The sequence below is a fragment of the Carassius auratus genome, chromosome 49 (assembly GCF_003368295.1).
Source record: "Carassius auratus strain Wakin chromosome 49, ASM336829v1, whole genome shotgun sequence".
Taxonomy (NCBI): domain Eukaryota; kingdom Metazoa; phylum Chordata; class Actinopteri; order Cypriniformes; family Cyprinidae; genus Carassius; species Carassius auratus.
The window spans coordinates 13,294,767-13,321,997 of NC_039291.1; the positions used below are offsets into that span (position 1 = coordinate 13,294,767).

General features: G+C 36.7%; 2 protein-coding genes across 2 annotated transcripts in view; both read left to right on the forward strand.

The window, feature by feature from the left end:
• Window positions 1-409: 409 nt before the first annotated feature.
• myd88 (MYD88 innate immune signal transduction adaptor) lies at window positions 410-4,499 on the forward strand. The gene is made up of 5 exons (XM_026238175.1): window positions 410-989; window positions 1,470-1,592; window positions 1,681-1,861; window positions 2,249-2,340; window positions 2,945-4,499. Exons 1-5 carry the CDS (start codon window positions 686-688, stop codon window positions 3,097-3,099), a joined length of 855 nt encoding a protein of 284 aa, XP_026093960.1. The 5' UTR covers window positions 410-685; the 3' UTR covers window positions 3,100-4,499.
• A 1,586-nt stretch (window positions 4,500-6,085) lies between these two features.
• Window positions 6,086-27,231, forward strand: part of LOC113066305 (serine/threonine-protein kinase OSR1-like) — a 43,043-nt gene continuing 21,897 nt past the window's right edge. Inside the window, exons 1-3 of the mRNA XM_026238180.1 lie at window positions 6,086-6,317; window positions 19,405-19,517; window positions 25,470-25,578. Of these exons, the coding sequence (XP_026093965.1) occupies window positions 6,248-6,317; window positions 19,405-19,517; window positions 25,470-25,578 (292 nt within the window). The 5' untranslated portion in view covers window positions 6,086-6,247. The remainder of the gene's footprint in view (window positions 6,318-19,404; window positions 19,518-25,469; window positions 25,579-27,231) is intronic.

The window sequence follows — 27,231 nt, forward strand, 5'->3', positions numbered from 1 at the left end:
CCCTCCCCCAGACTTTCAAACATATTTATCAGACATGAATATCATTGACTTTTCTTAGGGTTACTCAATTTGATTATTAAAATAATAATAATAATAATAATCAGTCAAAAAACGTCTTGTCAACAAGATTGCTTCCTGTAGTTTATTTCTGTCAAGCCATTGACTTTGGTGAATTATTATACTTTTTTAAACTTAACTGAACGCAGACAATGTTGTAAACATAATTAGACAAGTATTAACAATATTTTACACAATGAACCAAAGCGCTTCTGCAAAACAGACCATTTTAAGCATTTTTCCTCTACACATCAACTGTCTTGCGTAACCGTTGCGGAAATTGCCCATATTTGGTGTTGGGGCTGTGCTTTTGTAAGCAGATCTGAGATCAGTGTTCTGAGACACCGATCATGAATGCAAACCTCGCGCGCTCACGACTCCATTGGGTGTAGATGTATTTCGTCATTTCTCTGACTCACGTTTTTTTGCGATCATTTCCTCAGTCTTCGCAGTTTTTTAGAGAACGTTTTACAGTTCGTGATATTTTTGTTGTTGTTTCTTTCAGATTAACGGTAGCGTCAGAAAATGTCACCTTAAGATATTTACCTTTTCGTATCACTTTCTCTTCTCGAGTTAAACGCGGAGATTAACAACTTGAGTTGGGTAACCGTGAGATTTGGCCATAAATATGGCATCTAAATTAAGTATAGACTATGAGGCGATTCCAGTAACAGCTTTAAACTGCAATTTCCGAAAGAAACTGGGGCTGTACTTGAATCCAACAAACGCGGTGGCAGCAGACTGGAGGACAGTCGCGGAGATGATGGACTATACCTACCTGGAGATCAAAAACTTCGAGAAAAGAGAGTATCCCTTTGAAAAAGTCTTAACGGAGTGGGAAACTCGTCCAGAGGCAACAGTGGCTAATTTACTGTCGATTTTAGAAAAAGCGGAAAGGAAAGATGTCATATCAGACCTCAAAGACATTATAGGTAACGCAATGTCACCCACTTTTTATTTATATTATACGAGTGATATATAAATACACATTAAAAACTTATTTAGTATTATTACTGTTTTTATTAATGCTTTATAAATCTGATCATCTGATCATCATGTCAGTAAAAAAAAAATGCATTCACTAAAGGAGAATTGAACAGAAAGGAACACAGAATTAACTCCCAGGTAGAAAAATGAGTAAGAAATGTCACATTTTATTTCAACTCTTGTCCACTTATTAAAACAAAAGTAGTCTATTATTGCTTTTCTTTCTTCTTCTTTTTTTTAAAAATAACGTATCCAACCACCAAAAAAAAAAAAAAAAAAAAAATTCTAAAAAGCATTACTGAGAAAAAATTACTAATTCTGAGAACAGGAGAAAGTGACCATCTATGAAATGGCTTTCATTATTTCGGACGAGAGAGAAGATCTCTAGCTAAGTGCTGTTGTATGTTGATGGTGTTTGTGCACAGATGATGACTGCAGGAAGTATTTGGAAAGACAGCTGAGGAAGCCTGTCCAGGTCCCAGTGGTGGACAGCTGTGGGCCGCGCACACAGGAGCTAGAAGGCATCACGCTGTGTGATGATCCACAAGGTGAGTTTTTCTCTGTTCTGTCTGAATACACTGTGTGGAGTTAGCTCAATAGCAGATTGCCAACCTAATCATTGTCTTCACTGGACAGGACTAACACCGGAGACCTTTGATGCATTCATCTGCTATTGTAAGAATGACTTCCAGTTTGTGCATGAGATGATCAAACAGTTGGAACAGACTGAATACAACCTGAAGCTGTGTGTCTTTGACCGAGACGTCCTTCCTGGCACATGTGTGTGGACCATCACCAGTGAGCTCATAGAAAAAAGGCAAGTTGATTGGGGTTATTTTTCATTCAATGCTCATTTAAATTAATCTTTAAAAAGAATATACAATAATAATAATAATAATAATTTAAAAACACTTTTAATTGTAATATTTAGCAAATATCCAAAGAACATCCTTTCTTCATACTGTACATAACATTGCCTTTATTTATATATTTATTTTGAATTTGTTCGTACATGAATCGCATGTAATAATATAAGTCATTTATTGTTCATGCTTTTGGTATTGGCCAGCAGAATTTAAATTTCTGTGCATCCCTAGTTATTATTATTACATGCATTTTATGCATTTGTAAATTCTTGATGAATTGTCAGATATCTTTACATGTTTGTAATCAGTTGTAATGACTTTTATTTTTTGTCTTTTAGGTGCAAAAGGATGGTGGTGGTCATTTCTGATGACTATCTGGACAGTGATGCATGTGATTTTCAGACTAAGTTTGCACTCAGCCTTTGCCCAGGTACAGCATTTTTCTTATTTATTTGAGTTGCATTGCCTTTTTTTTATTATTAGCTAATTTGGGCCCAAGCACTGTTCGAAGGCTCTTCTAAGATTTTTGTTAAGGTTTTTGTTTTTGATACACTTAACGCACTTAAACCTGAAATTTGGAATGCACTCCAGAGCACTCTATACATATCTAGTTCCCATCCATCTTCTTTCACCCTGATATTCAGAAACTCCACCCAACAGGAAGTTTATATGTTCATGCCTAAATGTGCATTATCATTAGATATATTTTATAGGCTAAAAAGGATTCATTTTCTATTGTCAATAGTGTAGCGTAGTATAATGCACAACTCAAACAACAGTCACTTTCTAAATCAAATTCACATGACCAGCTTGAAAATGAATTACATTTGCATGGGTAACTTTTTCACCCTTACCTGAAACTCACATACACACAGATTTCTCTAAAGTATATATCAGCATTGAACAGTTATATCGGTTTTGCCATGGTAAAGCAATACATCTTGAGTCATTTAAAGCAAACTTGAGCTAATGTTTGGTCAAGGAGGCTGTAAAGTTCCTAATATATAACAGTTTGACTTTTGTCTCTGCTGCAGGAGCTCGCTCTAAACGTCTAATCCCTGTTGTCTACAAAACCATGAAGAGGCCTTTTCCCAGCATTCTCCGTTTTCTGACCATCTGTGATTACACCAGACCCTGCACACAGGCCTGGTTCTGGACCCGGCTGGCCAAGGCACTCTCACTGCCCTGATCCTTTCAATAGACACTGTTAAATGGGTCATGAACTGCCTTTTCTTCATTTTGTACTGTTCTCTGAGGTCCACTTATAATGTTATCAAGATTTTTACATCAAAAAACCATAATCATTTGGAAGTAATAGGCTATTTTCTGTTCTGTTATGACCCCCTCATCGGATCGCTCTGTTTGAATGGGTGTGGGTTTGGCAGATTCTAGACTCGGGAGTAAACACCCACTGCTATGATTGGCTGACAGTTGTATGTGTATGTTTGACAGCCTACACCCTTCACAGATGGACACTGTTGTGATTTAGGTTAAAAATGCATAAATCGCTACATATCAATCGTTCTGTTTAACAGACGGAGCAAAAGTGACCACGTAATAAAAACACTTCTGTGTTGCAACGTTACTGTCGGATCCAATATAGTCGCCACAGCATCATCTTTTCGGTTTCAGTGTTTCTGAAAATCCTGCGTCGAATTGTGCCAAGTTCTTACAGACGTGGACTGGAACATTAAAAATAAAGTTCATCCACTCTTTCCTAATGTTGGGATCAGGAGGAAGGCAGTGCAAAGACTGTGTTTTTCCGCAACTTGGCACTGCAGGGCATCCTGTTGTTTTCGGAGTCATCTTTATCGTTTGGTTTCAGTGTAAACCTGCACTTGCCTCTCTCGTTATTTACACTACATGTGCAAATCGGTGGGCGGGGCTAAAGAGGCAGTGATGTAGCAGCAGGCGCTGATCTTCTGTGGAGGGGGTGTTTAGCCACACTATTACATCATAAAGTGCAACATTCCACAGCCTGCCATTTTGGCAGATTGGGTTCAATTTAAGCTGTTTTTTTAGATTACAGGATGTTCTTTTTATAGTACAATGTCCTCTTATATGTCAAAATAGCAAGGGAATTTAGATTTCTCAGTTCATGACCCCTTCAGAGGTTTACTGTTCAGTCATCACTGGGTAATACTGTTCTCTACGGAGGATTAAGGGAAAATACCTTGTGAATTTCGCTTGCTTGGGAGAGTTTCTCAGACTCTGTAGTGAGTCCAGCTTATGAACATTTCAAGAAAGGTACTTTTTGTAGTATTTACATCAAATAAGTCTGCCTTAATCAAAAGGTTGCTCAGCTTTCCAAAGCAAATCCCTACAAATGGTTTCTCACGTAGTTTCTTTCTTGTCTTGTGTTCAGTGTGTACAAGTGTGTTTATTTGTGGTATTTTTAGCAAGAGTGTCTGTATGTGAAATCTAAATGTGCATAATCAGTCAGCTATTTGCTCCTGTTGATTGAAGCTTCTTGGTGTGGTGTATGTAGTACTATGGGCACATAAGAAACACTTGCTCTGATGTTTTAATGCACTTTTACTTTGTCTTACATACTGGCAATGTTTTGTGTTATAAAATATTTGAAATATATTTGTGTGTATGTTATGTTTAACATGGCTCTTTGCCATGAACATTATCACTCAGCCTTTTTTGGTAAATTGGCCAGCTTAATACAGATTTCCAGATCTGCATTTATTTCGGTCACACAGTCATGGTTGGTTGTTTGTTTCGTTTTCAGTACCTCAGTCCTCCTCAGATCCCATGATGAGAATCACATGATGCTCATCAATCAGATATTGTTTTATCTGAAAACAACAGAACTTTTTTTTTATCGTTTTTACAGTTTAGACAGCATTATACAGATGAATATTGGGTGCTATGTATATGGCATTAATGGTTATTCAAATGCGTATTCATGTTTGTAGATCAAGCTGCCACACTTACCACACTTCCTGTTAGTTTAGTGGAAACCGTTTCAGCTGAAGCAGTGAGAATTTCTTTTAAAAACGTCTGAAGCTGATTAGAAAAACAACTGCCCCTCGTTGCAACCATCCCCGCTCTCCCCTACTTTTTGAGCTGCTACTTAAAAACTGACAACTGGACCGACCGTGAAGCACAGCGGATGAAAAATTACTATTTATAATATCATAAAACTCTAGTGAGTTTTTGCCATGTCCCTTGATGCAATGCACTTCTAACATGGAATTTATTAAAGCATTCTTGTGAATATTGTTGTAATTATTCAGTTTCACTTTCCATTCTAATCTTTTGTAAAATCCCTTGCCTTTAACTCACAACAGTTGCCCAGTGACATCATCCTCCAGGAAGTGACAAGCATTAGCATAGGTTTTGATCACTGATCTATAATAGAGAACATTATATAGATCAGTGGTTTTGATTAATTCTGTGACGTTTTATTGGTTTGTCACCAACATTCATGAATTTACAGAAATTATGAAAATCACAAAGGGTGGTTTTAAATGAATGACAAAATGATGTATATATTCGATTAGAAATGACTAACTTTAGTGTTGTGTTTCCATAATAAAGTTGTAATTAAAATAAATTATTAAGTTAGGGTTAGGGTTAGGTAAGTTTGACTTCTAGAATTAATTTACAGGAATACTTTGTGAAGAATGGCCCATGTTCTGTTTATTCCACGAGATGGCAGTGTTATAAACGTTAAAAAAATTAGCAGTGGTCACAATGCATTTTATTACAACATATAAAAAAATGTTTAATGAAACTAACTAGGGCTGATTTGTCACCGGTTACTTAAGGCAATAATTTGTGAATGTGAATGTACGAATTAGGTTAGAGGTTATGTACCTTACAGTACTACATATACGTTAAAATTGTTTAAATCTCCCAGTTTATGTGCAGAACGAAACTCATAAAATATAATTAACGCTCCTTGAATATTATTTATTTCAAATATGGGTTTTATAAAATGTCTACTAAATAAAATTTTAGTTGTACATTTATTGTTAATACAGCAAAATCATGTTACTAAAAATCTTTTTTTTTTTTTTGAGTATTATTAACTAATAACTATGATATTTCGGTAATAATGCTAATTATTAGTGGGTAACTAAATTAATATTACACACTCAAGATGGCTGACAATCGCGTCCGTCAGTGTGTAGGAATGTGGTGGGCGGGGCTTTTGGCGCTAGTGGCAAAGTTTGGGAATGATAGAGGCGGTTGAAGATAATCGCAGAGAGGAGCTGGAATGCTACTGCTTTGCGGATTACACTAACATTTACACGTTGTTTTCTGTGAGCACTCATCTCTACTGCTTGGATTCAGCAGGATCTAAAGGAACGCAATCCTGAGACATGTCGGAGGACCTGAGCTCTCAACCCTGGTCCATCAACAAGGATGACTATGAGCTGCAGGAGGTGATCGGTGAGTGTGCGCCTTCTGTGAGAGACACCGGTGAATACATGGCACGGTGTGATTCCATTAATAAGTCGAGTTCCTACTGCAAACGCTGCGTTAAAAGAAGTTGGGCTTGTTGCTTGTTGCTGTTGCTGTTCAGGGTAACGTTAGGTTGTGTGAAGCTTTAAATTAAATTTGAACCGGGGTTTAGAGTTTTTAAAGATATCAGCACGACATTGGATTTCAGCGCTCAGAAATTCTAATGAGTTAAGCTGGTGTCTGCAAAAGACTCGAACCTCCACTTCAGTTGTCAAGCCTGTCACGTGTACAAACTTCAACTTATCTATCTCTCTCTCTCTCTCTCTCTCTCTCTCTCTCTCTCTCTCTCTCTCTCTCTCTCTCTCTCTCTCTCTCTCTCAGTGAGCATATTTAACCGTTTCACTAACCGTGAAACTGAATTTCAGAATGTATCGAGGAAGTTTATTCCCCCTCACTTAAATATGCAGTTGATAGTATTTGAAAAATAGTTGTACATAAAATATGGTTTGCATTTCAGACTGCCACAAAACAACAACATTATTCTGTACTCGACAACGCCTTACTGCTGATAAGCCCGAACACGTGTAGAAACGCTCCTTCAGTAATGACAGCCTTCTCTTTTTCTTCTTTAGATATTTTCAATATCTGCCATTTATTTATATATATATATATATATATATATATATATATATATATATATATATATATATATATATATATATATATATATATATATATATCATATACATACATATATATATAATATCATATACATACACCCACACACAACATTGTACAATCTATAACGCAGGTACCGCCCACTTTTCTGCTAGTTTAGAAAAACTTACTTAATGTTCCGCATAGTCTGCTTAATTTAGAAACGAGTCAAATGTCTGACCCGTGAGGAAGAACCCCCTTTTTCATTGTGGGCCTCAAAAACTCAGAGACTGTACTGTACAACACATATACTGTCATAAACCAGGCTTCATTTTGTCGCGTGTATGCGCAGACCCTTTACAAACCTCTGTAACATGTAGGCTAGTATATACAATATTTGAGTTTATATATATATATATATATATATATATATATATATATATATATATATATATACATACATGCTTACATACATGTGCTGGTCAATTAGAATATCATCAAAAAGTTGATTTCACTAATTCCATTCAAAAAGTGGAACTTGTATATTATATTCATTCATTACACACATACTGATATATTTCAAATGTTTATTTCTTTAAATTTTGATGATTGTAACTGACAACTAAGGAAAGTGCCAAATTCAGTATCTCAGAAAATTTGAATATTGTGAAAAGGTTCAATATTGAAGACACCTGGTGCCACACTCCAATCAGCTAATTAACTCAAAACACCTTTAAATGGTCCCTCAGTCTAGTTCTGTGGGCTACACAATCACGGGGAAGACTGTTGACTTGAATGTTGTCCTAAAGATGACCATTGACACCTTGTGCACGACACAAAAGGTCCTTGCAAAAGAGGCTGGCTGTTCACAGAGCTCTGTGTCCAAGTACATTAATAGAGAGGCGAAGGGAAGGAAAAGATGTGGTAGAAAAAAAAGTGTACTAGCAATAGGAATAACTGCACCCTGGAGAGGATCGTGAAACAAAAATCATTCAAAAATGTGGGGGAGATTCACAAAGAGTGGACTGCTGCTGGAGTCAGTGCTTCAAGAACCGCAACGCACAGACATATGCAAAACATGGTTTTCAGCTGTCGCACTCCTTGTGTCAAGCATCTCTCGAACAACAGACAGCATCAGAAGCGTCTAAAGACAAAAAGTACTGGACTGCTGCTGAGTGGTCCAAAGTTATTTTCTCTGATGAAAGTAAATTTTGCATTTCCTTTGGAAATCAGGGTCCCAGAGTCTGGAGGAAGAGAGGAGAGGCACACAATCCACGTTGCTTGAGGTGCAGTGTAAAGTTTCCACAGTCAGTGATCGTACTTTTCATACTTTTCAGTTGGCCAAGATTTCTAAAAATCCTTTCTTTGTATTAGTCTTAAGTAATATTCTAATTTTATGAGACACTGAATTTGGGATTTTCCTTAGTTCTCAGTTATAATGATCAAAATTAAAAGAAATAAACTTTTGAAATATATCAGTCTGTGTGTAATGAATGAACATAATATACAAGTTTCACTTTTTGAAATGTAATATTACTGTTAGCAGTAGACTTTAAAAAAAAAAAAGAAAAAAAGAAAAAAAAATCCAAACATTGGACTAATCTATTCACAGTGCCCTCCATAAGTATTGGAACAGTAAAGATAAAATTGTTCTGTTCGCTGTGGAGTCAAGAAATCTGTAAAAACAGAATGTAAAATTTTATTATTGGGTGATTCAACACAAGGATGTTTTACCAGCTAAGAAGACCAGCACTTTTAGAGTTTCATCTCCCTATCTGATGTGAGCATAAGTATTGGAACAGTTTCCTCACAGGTCTTTCTAAGGGATCAGATGTGTCCTGTTACATTAATTCTTCAGATATTAAAATCATAATGAACGTGATATTGCATAGCTTTTCAGTGATCTATGGCTCTGTCTATTAAGTGCTGCTCCATTTGAAATCAGGTGATGGCGACTTAGCGGTAATCACGGAAACAAATTTACTGACTAGATGTGCATGATCATATTGTTAGATATATCACCCATGGTAAAACATGTATGTGTCGAAAGACCTAATAATAAAATGTGAAATTCTGTAGTTTTGTCGCATATTCATCTTTTAATCATATTTGCAAATATCTTGACTCCACAGCAGAGAAATCTATTGTGTCTTTACTGTTCCAATACTTAAGGACGGGTACTGTACATACATAGTAATAAATTCATAGCTTGTGCTATTAATTAATCTTTTTCCTCTATGTATAGTTATTTGGTAGCATTTTTGTATGATCTTTTTAACTTTTTTTTATTTTAGCTAGCAAACAAAGTACATTTGTGTAGCTTAGTGATTAAAGTTTGGATCTGAGGACTGAAAGGTTAAAGGAGGGACGCACTGAACAAGATATTTAACACTAGGTTTCTCCAGAGGTACATTTCTGTAATAATAAATGCACCATATGGGCTTTACAGAGTCCACCACCCCCTTGTTTTGTGGCCATAAAGACAGTTATATGCTGTCATTCTTTTTGATGATCCATGGCTCTGTCCATAGAGTGCGTTTTACAGCCAGTCAGTATAAAGGCACCACAGAGCTTCTCCAAATCTGCTTTCTAGCCATGATCTACTCCCATGTTTAACTCTCTTCATTCTCTGACCGCTTTATTGCCTGTGTTGTTTTGGTTACTGGTTGATTGAATCTCGTATCATTGGAGGGTGTTAGCATGAGATTACCTCAATCTGCAGTCACACGAGTGCTGGAAGAATCATCTTAGACCTGCCATATTTCTTTCGAGGACTTTAGACCCCAAAGGAAGGTTTTCAGCACTGCGTTTTAGGTGTTCCATGTTTTGACAAGGTTTTACTAGCTTTCAAAGCTGTAAAGCTCTCGCCAGAATAACTCATAATGCTGTGTGCAAACATTTTTTTTTGTATTACATGAGGGGAATTAACTGATGTTAATGTGCCCCATCCAATAGTTTCATATTTTCAAAATACTCATTAAAAATAGGGTTAGAGTACTCTACTAATACTTTTTAAACAAAAGACTAAAATTATGATTTTGGTAATTACTTGCCTTTCTTGGAAAAACCATTTTTACAAATTAATATATATATATATATATGTGTGTATATGTGTGTGTGTGTGTGTGTGTGTGTGTGTGTGTGTGTGTGTGTAATTTAATATAAATTAAAAGAAAAAAGCTATGTTTTTTAAAAAGTTAATATATTTATATAAATTAAAATTTTGATTAATTGTGACAACATAAGATGCAATATACTAATGATAATTATATGTATATAATGATGATAATATGATATACTTTACTTGACAGTGACCCAATTTTGCAACAAATAGAAATGTTTTTCCTTTAAAGCACTGTGCATTAGGGCCTAGCCTGTGTCTAACCATGTGTACGTGTGTGAGAGAGATACAGAGACTGGTCAAACCTGTCTGCCGTGCCTCCTCATTTGACTCATCAGCTATAAAGTACCCCACGCCTTGAACATTTCAACTCGTGGAGGAAAAATATCTAATCTTTCATGCCTTACGTATTTAAATTCACAGGAATTACTTTTATGTATCAGTTTCAGTTCAAATGTAGCCTTAGTCTGGACTTGTCTTTAAATAAGTCTTTTTTTCTTTTTAAAGATTTTAAGCACCAGTATAAAGACCTAAAAGTTTCCAGTTTGTTTTTCGTAAGCTGTAGTTTCCTCAAAAGATTTAGTTATTATCCTCCAATTCTTGAAAAGACTGTTGTGCCCTCTAGCATTCACCTTCAGAATTGCTTCTTTGTTGAAACCCGGCATGTGACGTGACATGCCAGAACTGGAGTTTCATGCTAGAGGCGCAGTTTGATTGTAGAGCTTCTGGATTTCAAGTTTAAGGTTGGACACCTTAAGCTTCAGTGCTGTTGGTTTTTTGTGTTGCTGTAATCATAATGTACTTTAATCACAGTAAAAGTTATTTTTCTTTTGAGCTCGATCTGAGAACTGGAGAACTCAAAAGGTTTGTGAGCGAACACAAAATGGATTTGCAGGGCCGAAATTATTGACTAACAGTGATGTTTAATTAATGCATCCCCAGTCAACAAGTGTTTGACTGCCACTGTTTCATTTGTCTTTTTGTGCACATAACATGGATGAGCTACAACAGGTAAACATGTCAACTGTGTGGAGGGACGCTAGGACTGGTTTGAAAATGTTGATTTCTCAATCTTTATAATACTTTTTGCATACATTAATTCCTTTGTTTAACAGTTCTATCTGATTATTAGACAGACTTCTATCCGTATTAGGCAAAACTGTTAACGACGGCGAAAATTTGTCGATGTTATAAAAATGCCAAATATCCGGTAATATATCAATCGACTGTTTCTGCAACTGGCTCCAGAAAAGCTAGCACTGAACCGCACACATTTTCATCAGAAAATGTAGAAGTGTAGTGATATTAATAATTTCCACTTCAAATTTTTAATAAGCAGCGATAATTATATATTGTATAATTAGATAATTATATTGTTTATCTCTCTGTTGTAATCATTTCTTGCATATAAGGAAAGGTGAAGAAGATTTCACCTTTCCTTATATGCAAGGATTAAAGCCTACTGTTGGTGATAGTCAGGTGACTATTGGAACAGTAAATTCACAGGTCTTCCTAAGTCTTCAGTATTAAAAGCAGGGAATATGTCTTATTAGTTATATCCATTGCTTCTGCATTCTAAGTCTTGCATTCAATGATGACACACGCAAACCAGGGTAAAGATGAGGAAGCTGACTCTGAAAGATAAGCAAGCAATTTAGATGCTAAAAGAAAAGAGGAAGTCAATTAGAACTATAGGAAAACAAAGGGCATGGAGAAATCAAGAGTTTGGAAACTACCGGCGAAATCAGCAACCAACGATGACCGGATCAGCTGAGAAAAACAACAGTAGTTGATGACAGACAAATCATAAAAGTTGTGAAAATGAACCCTAAAATACATCCGTACGTCTTTCCATCTACAGTCCGCAGGAGAATTTGACACCGAATTACAGAGGCTACACAGCAAGATGCTAAACTCTGATCAGCACCAAAAATAGAAATGCAAGATTCTTCACAAATGTGAGCCAGTAGAGTTTTGGACTTGATGGGCTGATGAGATAAAGATGAACCTTTGTCTAAGTGATTGGAAAGCAAAAATGTGGAGAGAAAAAAGGGAACTGCAAATGATCCTAAGCATACAAGCCCATCCGTAAAGCTTGGTGGAGGTGGTGTCATGGTATGGGCATGCATGGCTGTCTCTAGAACAGGACCTCTTCATTTTAATGATGGCAATAGCAGAATGTATTTGGAAGGGTTCAAAGTCACCTTGGCTACCAATATTCAAGACAATGCCACCAAACTCATTAGAAAGCACTTCATATTGTATCAGGACAATGACCCAAAACACCCTGCCAGTTCAGTCAAGGGCCTTATCAGGGCAAAGAAATGTAAAGTCTTAGATTGCCCAAATCAATCTCCAGATTTAAATCTGATTGAACATTAATTTCACCAGCTGACTAAAGAAAGAAACTCCCCAAAACAAACAACAGTTGGATTTGGCTGCATTTAAAGGCTGGAGAAAAGCATTTTAGATCATAAGACCAAGAGTCTGGTGATGTCTATGGGTTGCAGACTCACTGATCTGATTGCATGGGAGGCAGGGATCTGCAACTAAATATTAGCTTTTAATCTTTTACATCTGCCTTAAATTCAGCTGTTCCAATAGCCGATATAGTCGATATGATTTTTTAAATTATTATTTTTTAATATTTAAGAAATCTGAAATCATTTGACAATGGAATAAAAAGATAATGTGTAAAAGGAGCATGCTTATACTTTAGATGACAGTATTTTTCACAAATAAATATTTAACACAAAGGTAATTAAAAAGTAAGTAAACGCTGTACCCAACAGGGCACTCCGTATTCTGTGAAGTTTGTGTGCACTGGGAATCATATTTTTCAAATAAAGCCAATAAAACACTTGTTTTACATACAGCACACAGTGTATGTAGTATACACTATACACATTATGTTTCATCTACTGAAACTGAGCTGATGGCACATGTTCTTTCCATTTAAAAGCATGACTTTTTGAATGGAGTTAAAATTAGTCCGTGTTTCCTTTTGTCTTTCAGCCAAGGATAGGTTTGTCTGATTCGTTTTGACCCTGTTACTATTGATTACAGACAAAGTGTTGCTTTAACTGGATCCCATTGTATTAAACCATAAAGTCCAGGAGGATTCCCCATGTACTTCTGTTTCTTCACTCTCCTCTGGAAAGTTCACCATGTGTGGGTCTGAGTTTGGAGCACACTCAGCAGAACCATTGTATTTGTATCTTCCCAGGGCATTTGGAGTTTTGTTATTGCACTGATCCTAGCTGTTCTTTCCACCTCAGAGAGCCGAGTCTCCATCTGAGTCTCACTGGATGGAAGTCAGACCCATGGAAAAGGGACCATGCTCAATTTCTCTGATCTAGACTGGAAATGTTTGATTATTGTTGTTGGAAATGTCTGTAATGTAAAACAGAAGCTGGGTTTATCACTGTTGACTGAAATTCCCTTTGCTTTTAAATAATCGCATATATATATATATATATATATATATATATATATATATATATATATATATATATAAAATATATTTGGGTAATTTGATTCAAACTGTCAACTCCTGAGTTTGTCAATGTTTTTTGAATGATTAATTAAAAAGGGTCATTAACTCCTGAATTGATTCCAGAGTTATTTTCTTTGTGAATTAGACTTCACTGGTCATTCTTTAAGCTTTTGGTTCTGTACAAAGAGCCAATTCATAGGAGTCTTTTGTTCATGAATCAGACTGCACCGGTTGTACTACATGTTTTTGAATCACTTAAAATGAACCAGCTCATTTGAGACATTTTCTTCATGAATTGACCTTTGCTGGTTGTATTGTGTTTGCTTCAGATTTAGTTAAAAAGACCAGTTCAGATGAGTCATTTATTTGTGAGTCCGGCTGCGCTGGTTGTGTTGTATGTTTTAAATTCACTAAAAAGAACCAATTAATATCTGACTTCACTGATCGTTTTTGTAATTAGTCTCGATTCACTAAAAGAAGCGGTTCAAATGGTAAATTTTTTTGTGAATCAGGCTTTATTGGTTGCACTGCACGTTTTTGAATGTCTTAAGCTCCTATGAGACATTTTCTTCATTAATTGGACAATGCTTGTTGTATTTAGTTTGCTTTGGATTGAGTTCAAAAAGAACCAGTTCATTTTTGTTTGTGAGTCAGGCTGCACTGGTTGGTTTTTTTTGTTTTTGATTCAGAAATAACCATTTCATACGAGTCATTTTCTTCATGAATCTAATTACAGTGTGCATGTGCTTATGATTTGATTAACTAAAATGAACCAGTTCATATGAGTCATTTGTTTGTGAATCAGGCTTCATTGGTTGCACTGCACATTTTTGAATGTCTTAACTTAAGCTCATGTGAGACATTTTTCTTCGTGAATCTGATTAAATTGGTTTGGTCATGTGCTTATGTTTTAGATTCACTAAGAAGAACCAGTTTATATGAGTCACTTTGTTCAATAGTTGGACTACACTGATTGTGCTATATGTTTTTGAGTGCAATTGTTCATATGAGTGATTTCTTCTTCAGTTAGAGTGCTTTAGATTCATTAAAAAGGATACAGTCATTTTCTTTGTTAATTGCACTAGGTTACCCTTTCGATTCATTACAAATAACCATTTTTTGCGAGTCATTTGTTCATGAATTAGATTACAGTGGTCTAGTGTTGTCAAAAGACCCGGTACTTCGGTACCAAGTCGGTACTAAAATTTTTTAAATGTGACGGTAACAGGTTTCTTTAAGTACCGGTAGTACTGAGGTCATGTTCAAACCAGGTTCCGCACTACCGAAATTGGATTTTCACTGGTATCGGTACCGAATACTGAAATTTTTGTACCGTGACAACACTACAGTGTTCGTTATAACAGTTTTGCTGTTAAAGGGGGGGTGAAATGCTCATTTTCACTCAATATCCTGTTAATCTTGAGTACCTATAGAGTAGTACTGCATCCTTCATAACTCCTAAAAGTCTTTAGTTTTATTATATTCATAAGAGAAAGATAGTCTGTACTGATTTTTCCCGGAAAAACACGACCGGCTGGAGGCGTGACGTGTGGGCGGAGCTAAATTATCACGAGCGCCAGTAGGCTTTTGCGTTGAGAGCGTTTGGAAGCTGTGACATTACCTTCAGGGAAAACCCATCATCCAAAACAAACCATGGCTTACAGTCAGATTCAGCCGTTTATTTATGATCCAGAATCAGATCCCGAGGCTGAAACTGAAAGAGAGCAGCAGCAGCAAGGACTCGCTCCGAGCGGGTCTCGAACCCGGGTCTCCGGCATGGGAGGGGACGCACTAACGAGGAGGCAGAGATATTTGAAGCAGTCTTACTCACCGCCTGCGGTTCCAACACACGATCGTGAGCCTTTTTCGTTGGGACTGCATTATCCTTAAGAAATAAACGATGTGCAAATCCGGCGTCAAACTGGGCTTTGTTTGTAAAACAAGCATCTTCGAAATGCAGGGAACAAACAAAAACACTTGCACAACTCCGTTGATGCTCTGTAAAAATAAACCCCATCCACTGGTCCCTTAATGCTGTTTTTTTTTGGTAATCTGTGCAGGGTTGTCTTGCCCTGGCGACCAAAAACACACTTCTTTTGTGACTTTTCGCGACGCTCTCGCGCTGATCAGTGAATCGCTCTGATCAGTGAAATGTCTGTGCTGCTCAGCCTTGCTAAACAGGAGCGCGCGCTCTTCCGGCAGAAGTGCCTTAGGACCCATATAAGGAAATTCCGCTCCATCTAACGTCACACAGAGCTATACTCGAAATAAACTTTCCGAAACTTGTGACAAACCGGAAGGAGTATTTTGGGAACAAAAATACTCCTTCAAACGTACAACTTAATTTTTGAAACTTTGTCCATGTTTAGCATGGGAATCCAACTCTTTAACAGTGTAAAAAACTCAGTATGCATGAAATAGCATTTCACCCCCCCTTTAAGAAAACAAGGAAATTGCAAGGTTTTTGCTAAAATCACATTTCGTCAACTTTTTCTTCAGCACACTCCACCAGTTGTCCAGGTGTACTCTTAGAAATCCAGTTCACCCTCAAAGCGAATCTTACACATTCCTGTGCATCAAGTGCTCTGTTAGAGCTTTTCTCTAGTGTGAAGGGCCCTGAATGTGACATGTCTCAATGTGGCCCAGAATAGTGTGAGGAATGCAAGCCAAGGAAATGTAATAAAGGGCTGGAGAGAGAAGAACAGGCTGGACAAGGTAGCACAAACAGACAACTATACGTGAAGGAACACATTTAAACCACTCTGCCTACAGTGTTTCAGATGCTGGTCTGTTGGGTCATTCACTGCAAAAGAAGTCAAATTCAACACTTTGTCCTTCACGAGCAGTCGATTTTGATTTTAATACATAAAGATGTAATACTTGTTTCTTCCAAAATGTTCCTTTCAAGTATGGTACTCCCTTTAAGACCTTTTGAATATGCTGAATTATATAATTCCCCCTTCAAAAATGACACAAGTATGTTGGTGGCCAAATTAACCATTTTATTTTCTTGACAAGTGGCTTTGAATTCAAAATAGCTAGTTAATGCATGTTACCAGAAAGTAATTGAAAGCTATTAACCTCCTATCTCCTCTTATGAAGTTAACATCCTCTCTAATGAGGGACGTCAAGTAGGGAGGACGGGGAAATGAATCATTTTTCAGACTTTATTAAACTTTATATCAGGTACATTAAGTATGTTTCAGTCTCCATGCAGGAGCATGTTGTCAGGCACTTTTATCTCATTTATCTTGGTAAACATTTGGCTCATGAATCAAAACCCTTGATTACAAGTGGACAGTGGATAATCAAGGAATCTACCAAACCGCATCAGTTGGTGGTTCTTTATTTACTTTTTCTAATGCTGTAACCCGGTAACATAATATTGAATGATTCGATTCAGAAACCAGTAACTGGCCTCCATAAAATCCTGTGGCTGTGATGCAAACGTGCATAGAGACGACTCGTCTGCAGTATTTTCCTTTAAATCAACCTTGAGAACTCTAAAAAGCCAACAGCGCTTATTGTACCCATCACACCTGCTAAAATGACAGCTAATAACTGAACAGATGAAAGCATTTCTTTGATGTTCACGTCATAAGATGTTATCAGTACTTTATTGCATTTATATAATGAAGTATTAAGGCTTTATTATATTTGTTACTGGGTTGCTAGACTGCATTTGCTGTTGTATTACTTCCTTCTGTGTGACATATTTGACGCGTTTATTAGAGACAAGAAGGAAGTTGAAAGGCACTCAACAGTCTGAGAGAGCGGTAAAACAAGATTTGGTATTTAAATGTTTGATGGACACTAACCATTTGGGGACTGTAATATTGTAAAGTATAATTTTTTATGTATTTTAAAATGTAATTTATTCCTGTGATGCAAAGCTATTATTATTATTACTTTTTTTTTTGTATATTACCTCTTAATATACTATTGATGATTTGGTACTGATATTTTGCACAAGAAAAAAAGGCTTTATATACGTTCTCGCATGTCTTTGTTGTTCTTGGTCTTTTTGTTTTCTTTTGGCACATGCATGGGCAACTTTAGTACAGTCTTCCCTGAATCATACTTGACAACTGATTGTTTGTTTCACAGTAGGAATTTACATATAAAGTCATAATGTTAGCTCCAGCAACTCGATCTTCTTTTCTTCTGGCGAGCTCCTCTCCCTTATGTATGGCATAGGGTCTCAAATATAGCTCTAGACGCTGATTGATGAACGTTGAACATCCCGGCTGAACTGTTACTCACAGCTGAAAGTCTGAGTCCTGCTGCAGGCCGTAGCATACAGGCCAGGATGTGATTAATGAAATTGCTGTCAGCACGTTTTGGTAACATTATAGCTAGACCACCTCAGATTCTTCAATGATTGTATTTTAACTAGTCAGGCCCGTCCAACACTGAAAAAGAGGGTTGTTCTTCTTCTATCAATGGTGCCCTACTGGTGCAATCAAAATGCTAAACAATGAGGGCTTTGTTATTATTAGGCCATAAGGAGTTCGGTGGATGATTAAAAATGATTAAAAACATTCCCTCTGCCTCATATCAGCACAATAATATGTCATTTATATTCTGCTCGCAGTGGAAACATACAGTTGGTGCACGCTGATTTACGAGACTAGAGTCTTGTCTTCTATTATTCAGGCCGTGTGGACCAGGATGACCTTGCGCTCTCAAGGATAAGTGTCTTTCTGCTTTCTCTCTCGTGCCAGTCTGTGGTGCCATGAGCGGAACCCAATTAATGCACTCTGGAGATTAACCTCCGCATTAAAGTTGAAAGCAAAGTATAGCTCAAATCCTTTGACTTCTAGTCTTTGAGGAATTAATAGTGTTCTCTCATGAATGTCCAAAACTGCAGTGACAGAGGAATGTTTTGATTTAGCGTCAGCTCTTCTCCAGCACTTTCTCAGGGAGCAAGCGGATTGGCTGGAGATAAATGTCATTGCTTAATGAGCAATTATTTTTGTGTTAAAGTGTCTGAAAACCAATATGCAGGACCAGTCATTGATGTATTTCTGACAGAGTAATAATAATTTATCATTCATGCAGCATTAAAGTATAACCTTTATTTTTTATGTAACATAGCATTATGTATATAATAATAATAATAGTTGTTATTGATGGTAAAATAATTAAATTATTAATAATAATATTTATAATTTTACTGTTTGACAGTAACAGAATATTTTTTTTTAACAAGTATAACAATTTTAACAAAACAGCATTATGTAAATAGATTAGTATTAATTTATTTTAGAGTTTTACTCATTTGTCATTCATACAACAGTAAAATGTCTTAACAACAATATGAAAATATTAATAATTAAATTATTAATGGTTATAAATTATTATTTTCTTTCTATATTATCTTCATTCAAATTTTTCTTTTATTTATGCCATGAGTTTGCATTTTCAGATTTTTATTTCCCCCTCTTGACAAAGCAATTTTCCTGTAATATCTTTGTCTTGTAAGTGTGTAAGAGAGTTTTTTATAACCTAATTAAAGTTACTACTCTTAAATTTGACAAATGCATGACAACACGTTTGTATTTGTTTTTTAAATCCATATTTTAAGACAGCATTAGAAGTTGGGGAAAATGCAAGTATATATTTACTTGACACATTTAGTCACTTTAAGCCATAGATGTAACGTTTTATGGATTACGGTTTGATGTGCCTGGGGTGTTCAGGGGGCGGTTTGTTCCTCTTCATTCTTCTGTTTTTCCTGACTTCATGTCCCATGCAGCTCCAGATGCACTCAGTTTAACGTGCATTCTTGTGTATTGTAGGAAGCGGTGCTACGGCTGTGGTCCAGGCTGCCTACTGTGTGCCCAGGAAGGAGAAGGTCGCCATCAAACGCATCAATCTGGAAAAATGCCAGACCAGCATGGACGAGCTCCTGGTATTGAACCTGCTTCCACGTATTTAAACGGCACATTTGGTTTATTGCATTGAACATACTAGATATTAACACAAGTATGGAAGTCAAATGAGTTGTGAATTTCATTTCACAAATCATGTTCTGGTATTGGTTTAGAGAGAAACAGCACTCTTCATATGGGAATTTTACATGTTCTGCTTACATATATATGACACCTGTTTGACATTATCCTAACAGAGTGACGTTTAAAGTCTGCATATGAGCAATACAACTGTCATGGCCCATAAATGCCAACACCTTTTATGAGCTGACAGTAAATAATGACTGTAATGCATGCATGCAACTTAGACACATGTTGTGTGTTTTTACCCAGGTAAATATAGTATAAATGCAGCCTTCAGATTCAAAACCCTCTAAAATCAATGTAAGAATTTATTTAAAAAAAAGTATATTTTAGAGGGTTTTGCATCTGAAGGCTGCATTTATTTGATCGAAACTACAGTAAAACAGTAACACTATTAAATATTATTGCAGTTTAAAAAGCTGCTTTCCATTTGTCTCCTTGCTGAATAAAAGGATTCATTCCTTTCCAAAAAAACTAACAATCAAACACAAAAAAATTACCACACCGAATCTTTTTCCAGTTGTTTATATGTGTGCATTCGCACTCTTAGTAAATGAGAATCAGAACTCTTTCCTACGAGAAAAGGAGTTGACACATGGATTTTACCATTTGCAGATTTCCTGGAAACCATTATTAACTGGACCAAAAGGGATTCCCTGTGTTTTCCAGTTTGAATTTTTTTTCCTAATCACAATTCCCCCATGCACTTCTTCTTGAATCACAACTTTGACTAATATAAGGCTTCATCCCAATCATTAAAGAACTTTTTTGTCGTTAAACATCAATTTCTGTTAGAAAGTTTCCTAGTTTGCCTTTTTGTTACATTCTTGTTAAGTTACAGCCAAGTTATAGTTTCCATTCATGAGGCCTTGTTTCTACACGAATCCTTTCCCCTTTCTCAGCTTATTAACTTCATCTGTCAACTCCTCAAGGAGCTCAAAAGGTCATACTTATGTTCCCTGTGAACAGACAGAGCCCATTTCATCGTTCACCGGGAAAACTCATGTTCCTGATCTACAAGCTCACTGCAGGAGGCTACCAGCAACTCAATTTTTTTCCCACATCCAGGTGTCTTACAGAGGAGTTAGAAGTCATGGCTGATATTATCCCTAGTCCTGCCCTCAGTGATTTCAGCAAATGGAGACTTCTATCCAGCTGAACTGAAGTAAACACCTCGGAATGACATGGGTGAAAGTTAAAGGGAGATTCTTGTAGAGTTAGGGTCACATGGAAAATTTTAAGTTTGGGGTTTCCTTCAATGCTTTCACTGCCTTTACAACATTCAGAGCGCTCTCTTAAACCCAGAGGAGGCATTAGATTAAAGCCAGATTGCTCCTGTAATGAGTGGGAGCAGCAGGCAGCTATTCCATTCAATCTGCATGAAGGGCAGCACTCGGAGGAAATTCTGTTCAAAGGTTTGGGTCAATTTCACTTCTGATCAGGCCAATTTGCAGGAGTGTAGCACACTGTAGTTCTTTCCAGCATGCAGGAGCAGCCCGGATAGCTGTGAAGAAAAGAACAGGACAGTCCAAACAAGTCACAACGCAGAATCCGTGTGACTCTGTTGTGGTGGGAGAAACAATTTTCCTCTCTGACTGAGCTGCGATCCTGTCGGTGCCACTGACGTCAAGCTGAAGCTATAGTGACCCCACTGTGTACCACTGCAGCGTTTATTCCGCGGGGACATGACAAGACCTCCACAAAGCCTTTTCTAATCACATGACTTCAATGTCTGTTCCAATTATCCATCAGATGACGATGCTCGAATGTACTGCATTTCTCCTAGATCGATCTAGGAGCCTAGAACATGGCTTTATTTCATACAGCTTCTTTTTGAAGAACCAAAATCTGGTTTTAATATTCAAGATTACTGTTATTTTACTATACCTAATATATTGTTATAAAAGTACAAAATGTACAAATTAGCAAATAATCATAAATGATCGTATCAAAGATAGCTGATTGTTAAATCATAAATGCACACAGGTGTTTCTGCCGCACTATAGACCTTTTTAGTGCCAACGTCGCAGTAAAATCACAGCATCAAGGCAAAACAAAGGGATAACTGGAGGTGGCCAATACAAACCAGCACACAGTCAGCTACGTAAGGAGCTAAAAATGCCATCTTGTCGTGTTGTTGAGATTCAGAATCGATGGAGTACAGGCTCCAGTCTGAAATTTTATTGCATACCTGCTGCCATTGCCAGACAAAAAAAAAAACAATGATCGCTGTGGTTACACGCAATAAAACGAGCGGACTGGATCGAAATGATCATCAAAAATTCTTGCATTTGCAGCACACACTTCATATCAGTTTAGGTGAAATAAACTATTGTCTTTTGTTGGTATGGTTTATGATTTGGTTATGAGTATTAAGATTTCTCATACATGATCACCTAATCGGAAACAAGCTAAATGACGACCAGAAGCTAAACATAAAGGAAACCGTTTGTATCGTCTCACTTTCTACAGTTTCCATAAGTGCAATTGAGAGAGGGAACAGTGAAGGCAAATGTTATATGCCAGGTTTGTGTTCAAGTAGTTGCATTTGCTAACAGTTTCCACTGTGAGTATATACAGTAGTTATAGGCATCTAAATGTATTTATATGCCCTCAGTTTCTATTTATTATACACGCTCGGTTTCTCTGTCTGGTGGGTGGGTCAGATTGTCCATTAAGTAAGTGTGTACTAGGCAGCCAATCTGATTCCTTCCATTAACGTTTAAGCGATATTCCACCCCAAAATGAAAATATTGTCATTAATCACTTACCCCCATGTTGTTCCAATGAAAACCGGGAGGCTTGTGACTGTCCCATACACTGCCAAGTAAATTACACTGTCAAGGTCCAGAAAAGTATGAAAAGCATCATCAGAATGCTTTCAATGCATAAAACAACTTATTTTTCTTTTTCTTCTTAAAGTAGCCTCATGATTTTTTTTTTTTTCTGGTTATCAAATGAAGGCATAAAACATTAATTTAGTTTATTATTAATCATTATCATTAAACTTAATTTTTTTTCGGCAAACAAAAGAGATTTACTATTAAAATTAAAACCTGTCAGATCTTGCGAGACACATTGGATCTCCCAAAATCTTGTACCACAAGATCTAGTCACAACCCTATTGTCGTCACTTCATAACGTTACGGTGGAACCTCTGATGGCAGATGGACTATTCTGACTATGCTTTTCATACTTTTCTGGACTTTGACAGTTTATTTTACTTGGCAGTCTATGGGACAGTCACACATCATGGATGTTTTTCCCTGTCATTGCCATAGTTTAAATTTGAAGTACTTAGCTCAATGCATATGAATTTAACTGAATAACCATATTCACAATTTGATCCCAGGCTTTAATGTAGTTGTAATTCCGAAATGTTGACTGGAGAACATCGTATAGTGAGTGAGAACTTTGCCCTGAGGAAGAAGGAAAGTATTTTTTCCACTGGGCATGGAGGCAGAAAGGCAGTGACATAACTGCAGACAAAAGAGTCTCAGTGCTTTTCTTTGCTTATTGTCCTCTGGACGTCCACAAATCGGGTGGCTACCAATCTCTTGATGTCACCCTCCCTGTTCAGCCTATTGTTTTTGTCTCTCTCGGGTAGACATCGGCCAGCCAAGCTGAGATGACCCTCGGCTTCTACTGTGAGAATGCAGATGGAGCGCTAGCAGCCAGTGAACTTCCAAAGCCCACCCCGTTTGTTATTGTTTTCATACGCCCTCAACCTGATGTCATCGTGGAAGTGGACACAGGCTTTGTGGAGCCAGCCAAAGCTGCCTGATTTGTTGAGTTAAGTCCAGCTTTGGGACAGAGGGGTGGGCAGTGTCTAGTGGCCCACTGTTGGGGTGTCAATGACCCCAGGGTTTTGACGAAAAGAGCTTCGTGTTGGCTGGCATACATGATTGCACTTGAAAGTGTGGGCGTTGGGGGCGGTGGTCAATGGAAACAATGGCTCATGTTCAAAGGGTCATATGAAGACTCGACTTGGAAAGTGCAGTTGCTATGAGTTGTTTTTCAGGAACTTGAAATTGCATGTTTTCTTATTGTCTTTTTATCTAAATATTGGAGGAGACTGCTACAACCCGTCCCATTTATTTGAAACTGAGTGGTGCACTTAATTACAACATGGCTGCATTTTTTGTTTCTCAATAATAGACTTCACTATGCTCCTAGGCATTGATAAAGCCTTTTACATTTTTATTTTTATTTTTATTTTTTTACCAAGGACTGAAATGCTCCAGGAAGCTCTTTTCATGCTGAACTAATCAAAATTACCACAACTGAACACAGCTGAAATTGTGTGCCATTAAGAAGGTGATTAGCTACACGTGATTGAGTTTACAAGTCCTTTTTAGGAACGGGGTAATCCTTTTTCCAACTCTCTTCAACTCTGTTTCTGTTTTCTTTAATTTTTTTTTCCTGACATTTTGGTGTTATATCTTTCACTTGGATGTTATAAGTTGCACTGAGTAACTTATGACATCCTTACTTATAACATAACTTATAACATTAATACAGCTGGATAAAACAAAAACTATTTTCGTCTTCATTTCAGGCTGCAAAGCAACAGAACTTGATTATTTTAAAGCAAATTACCCACTGTAACTGAATTGAATAGGTACTTTTATTGTGCCTTGGCATCTTTTTTGAAGATGTGACTACAATGATTGGGCGCTATTATAGTGCTCTTGCATATGTTCTTGAAGCTATTTTTATTTTTTTTATTATAATTATTTGAAAAAGCCACATTTACCAGCATTAAACCAGCACTTTTATAGTGCTTTTGTATCCACTTTGAAGCTTTAAAGCTCTGGTTCCCATTCCTTTATATTTTAACAATATACCCCAAGATTGAACGAAGCTTCAGCATTGTGAAGGTATAAAGTCATGTGGCGATTCATTAGCATTAGCCCTGCAGTGTTTTTAGTTTCTCTTATTGATTGCTTTAAATTGCATGTAACAAATTGAACAAGTCTGGACCTGACAGCAAAATAGAAATGGCAGAATTGCTTTGTAATATCATTAGTAAGCCCCCACCATCAATTGAGTCGGGGGAAGCTCAGAGTGATGGATTTGGCCGCAGTCCCAACATTACCTCAACTGTCAGTCTCTCCGAGCTGCAAGTGTTTCACTTCAACTGCTCTGTCAACTGGAAGGACTAGCAAATAAACAGGGGATGGAGAAGAAAGCGGCTTGTTTTTCCTTCTGTTTTTGAATGCTGAAAAATATATCTTGGAGCGGCATTTCTCTGGATATTGAGAGTAACATATTATGCACCTGTTTCTTTGGATTCCTTGGTTATTTGGAACAGGCTGTAAAGGCAGTCAGATGAAGGTGTCATGGTGTTTACAGCATGCTTGGATAGAGGTTGTTTATTTTTACAGTTAGTATGTGCTTTGCGGTCAGTTGAAGTGGCTGGAGGTGCTTCTTATATAAGAGAGCTAATAAAAACTAAACTACTATTTCACCTGAAGTACGTAAATATCTACACTGATTCTGAAGATTTGCCAACTGTGCAACTGAGCCAGAAATTGTTTAAACATTATTCCAGATCTGGAATGGCACCATTGTGAGGCACCACAGTTATCCGGTTTAGCCATGAGGCCCAGTGCATTCTGGACCGCATACTGCTTGACTGTATATACACACAGAGCTGCTTTAGTATACGACCAGCAAATGCTTTGATTCCTGAGTGTCATGTGGTTTCGTACTTCCCTAATGGAAGCAAATGATTGTTTTGTACAATTGTTGCACACTCTGAATCATTTAGATTGGATGTTGGATAAATCAGGTTACTATCAATGAAGACTGATCGTCTCTTTGTTTCGTGTTTTTTTTTTTTCTAGAAAGAGATTCAGGGGATGAGCCAGTGTCACCATCCCAACATTGTGTCGTACTACACCTCGTTCGTGGTGAAGGATGAGCTGTGGTTGGTCATGAAGCTGCTCAGTGGTGGTAAGTCCCGTCTACCTGTCCTTTTATTCTTTTTTTAACTAATCCAAACACTTACTTTTCATCTATGTCACTGGCTGTGTCCATATGCTGAAAAATGCCATTCAGGGATAGGAAGGCATTAAGACATGTCCAATTCAATATTTATGTAGTATCTTGTGTTCCTGAAGGAGCTTTGAAAAAAATTAATCAACTCAAATATATATTTTTTATTTTATTTTGTTACTATTACTGTGAAAATATTAAATTATTTCTTTAATGAAATGATACTCTAAATAATAAACTAAAATGGCCAGTTGCCAGTTGGTGGTAAATGTCTTAATGATTAAGTCATCGAGTCATTTATTCATTTGTTTGATTCGTTCAAATGGCTGATTCATTCAGGAGTGAAGTAAAGTGTTCTTTATGAATGGTTCATTGAATCATTAGGCTTGTTCGACTTGAAGCGGATCATCACCATCAGACCGATCGGTCGGTGTATGTGATCAAAAAACCGCAAGAGCTTAGATAGCAGACGACCCCTTGTGCTTTTGAATCTCTCTTGTGGTACTTTGATATCATATAATGATCGGTCTGTGCAGCGCCACTTCAAAGCCAACGCGACTATGGCCAATGGTTCAACGTGCCCAAATGGTTCACCAAATTCATTCAAAACACGGATTAAGAAATGAAATGCCACTGTGGGTTGCTCGGAGATGACCAGTTCTGCTTTGTCTTTATCTTCTGTTTGGCTAAATTTAGCAAAACAGACATCATTGTGTCTAAAATAACACGATATTAACTTCTTAATGAACTATTGTATAATATGAGTATCACATTTACACTAGTGTGATATTGCACTTAGCCTACTTCTCGTGTGATATTTCTTAACTATGTGATGCAAATATGAGACACAATCTCAAACGGGCATTTTGCCCCATATCTTGAATTTTAGGGACGTTTTCTAGGGTCCATCACACAGTAAGTTGTTGCTCTGCCTCATATTAGTCATCGATTGACTATGAAATGGCAGATGATCCACACAGTTCTGGAGCGGGGCAAGTGCGCTGATTTAGTGCTTAAATAATCTTTGTTGAAAAATGTTTGAAGAGCTTTATATTTTTGTGGGAACCATCATGTGTTTGTTTTTGTTTTTTAAGTATTATTTGATTAACAGAAAGTTCAGATGAACAGCGTTTTTTTTAAATAGAAATATTTTGTAATATTATCAATGTCTTTACTCTTACTTTTAATTAATTTGATGCATCTTTGCTAAGTTAATTTCATTCCAAAATACCTTGCTGACCGCAAATTGAACATCATAACGTAAAGTGTGTTTCTTTTCTGTTTAAGTTAAATTAAGTAATTTTCTGAGATTTACTCTTTTAGTAATTTATAGTTTAATTACTTGTTAACTTTTACTATTTATTTATATTTATAAGTACGTTTAGTAATTTAATATGTAATTTAATTCATTTGAAAATCAAGGGAAAATGGTCATACGTATTAATATTGAAATGTAACAATTGTAATTTAATATATTTTTACTTGTTTGTAATTTGACTACTGCAAAACATTACAGTAGTATATTTTTTTTAATATTTTTTTTTATTATTGTTTTTAAGTAATTTTTATTTAGAATTGATAATCACAAAATAAAAATACAAACAAGCATAC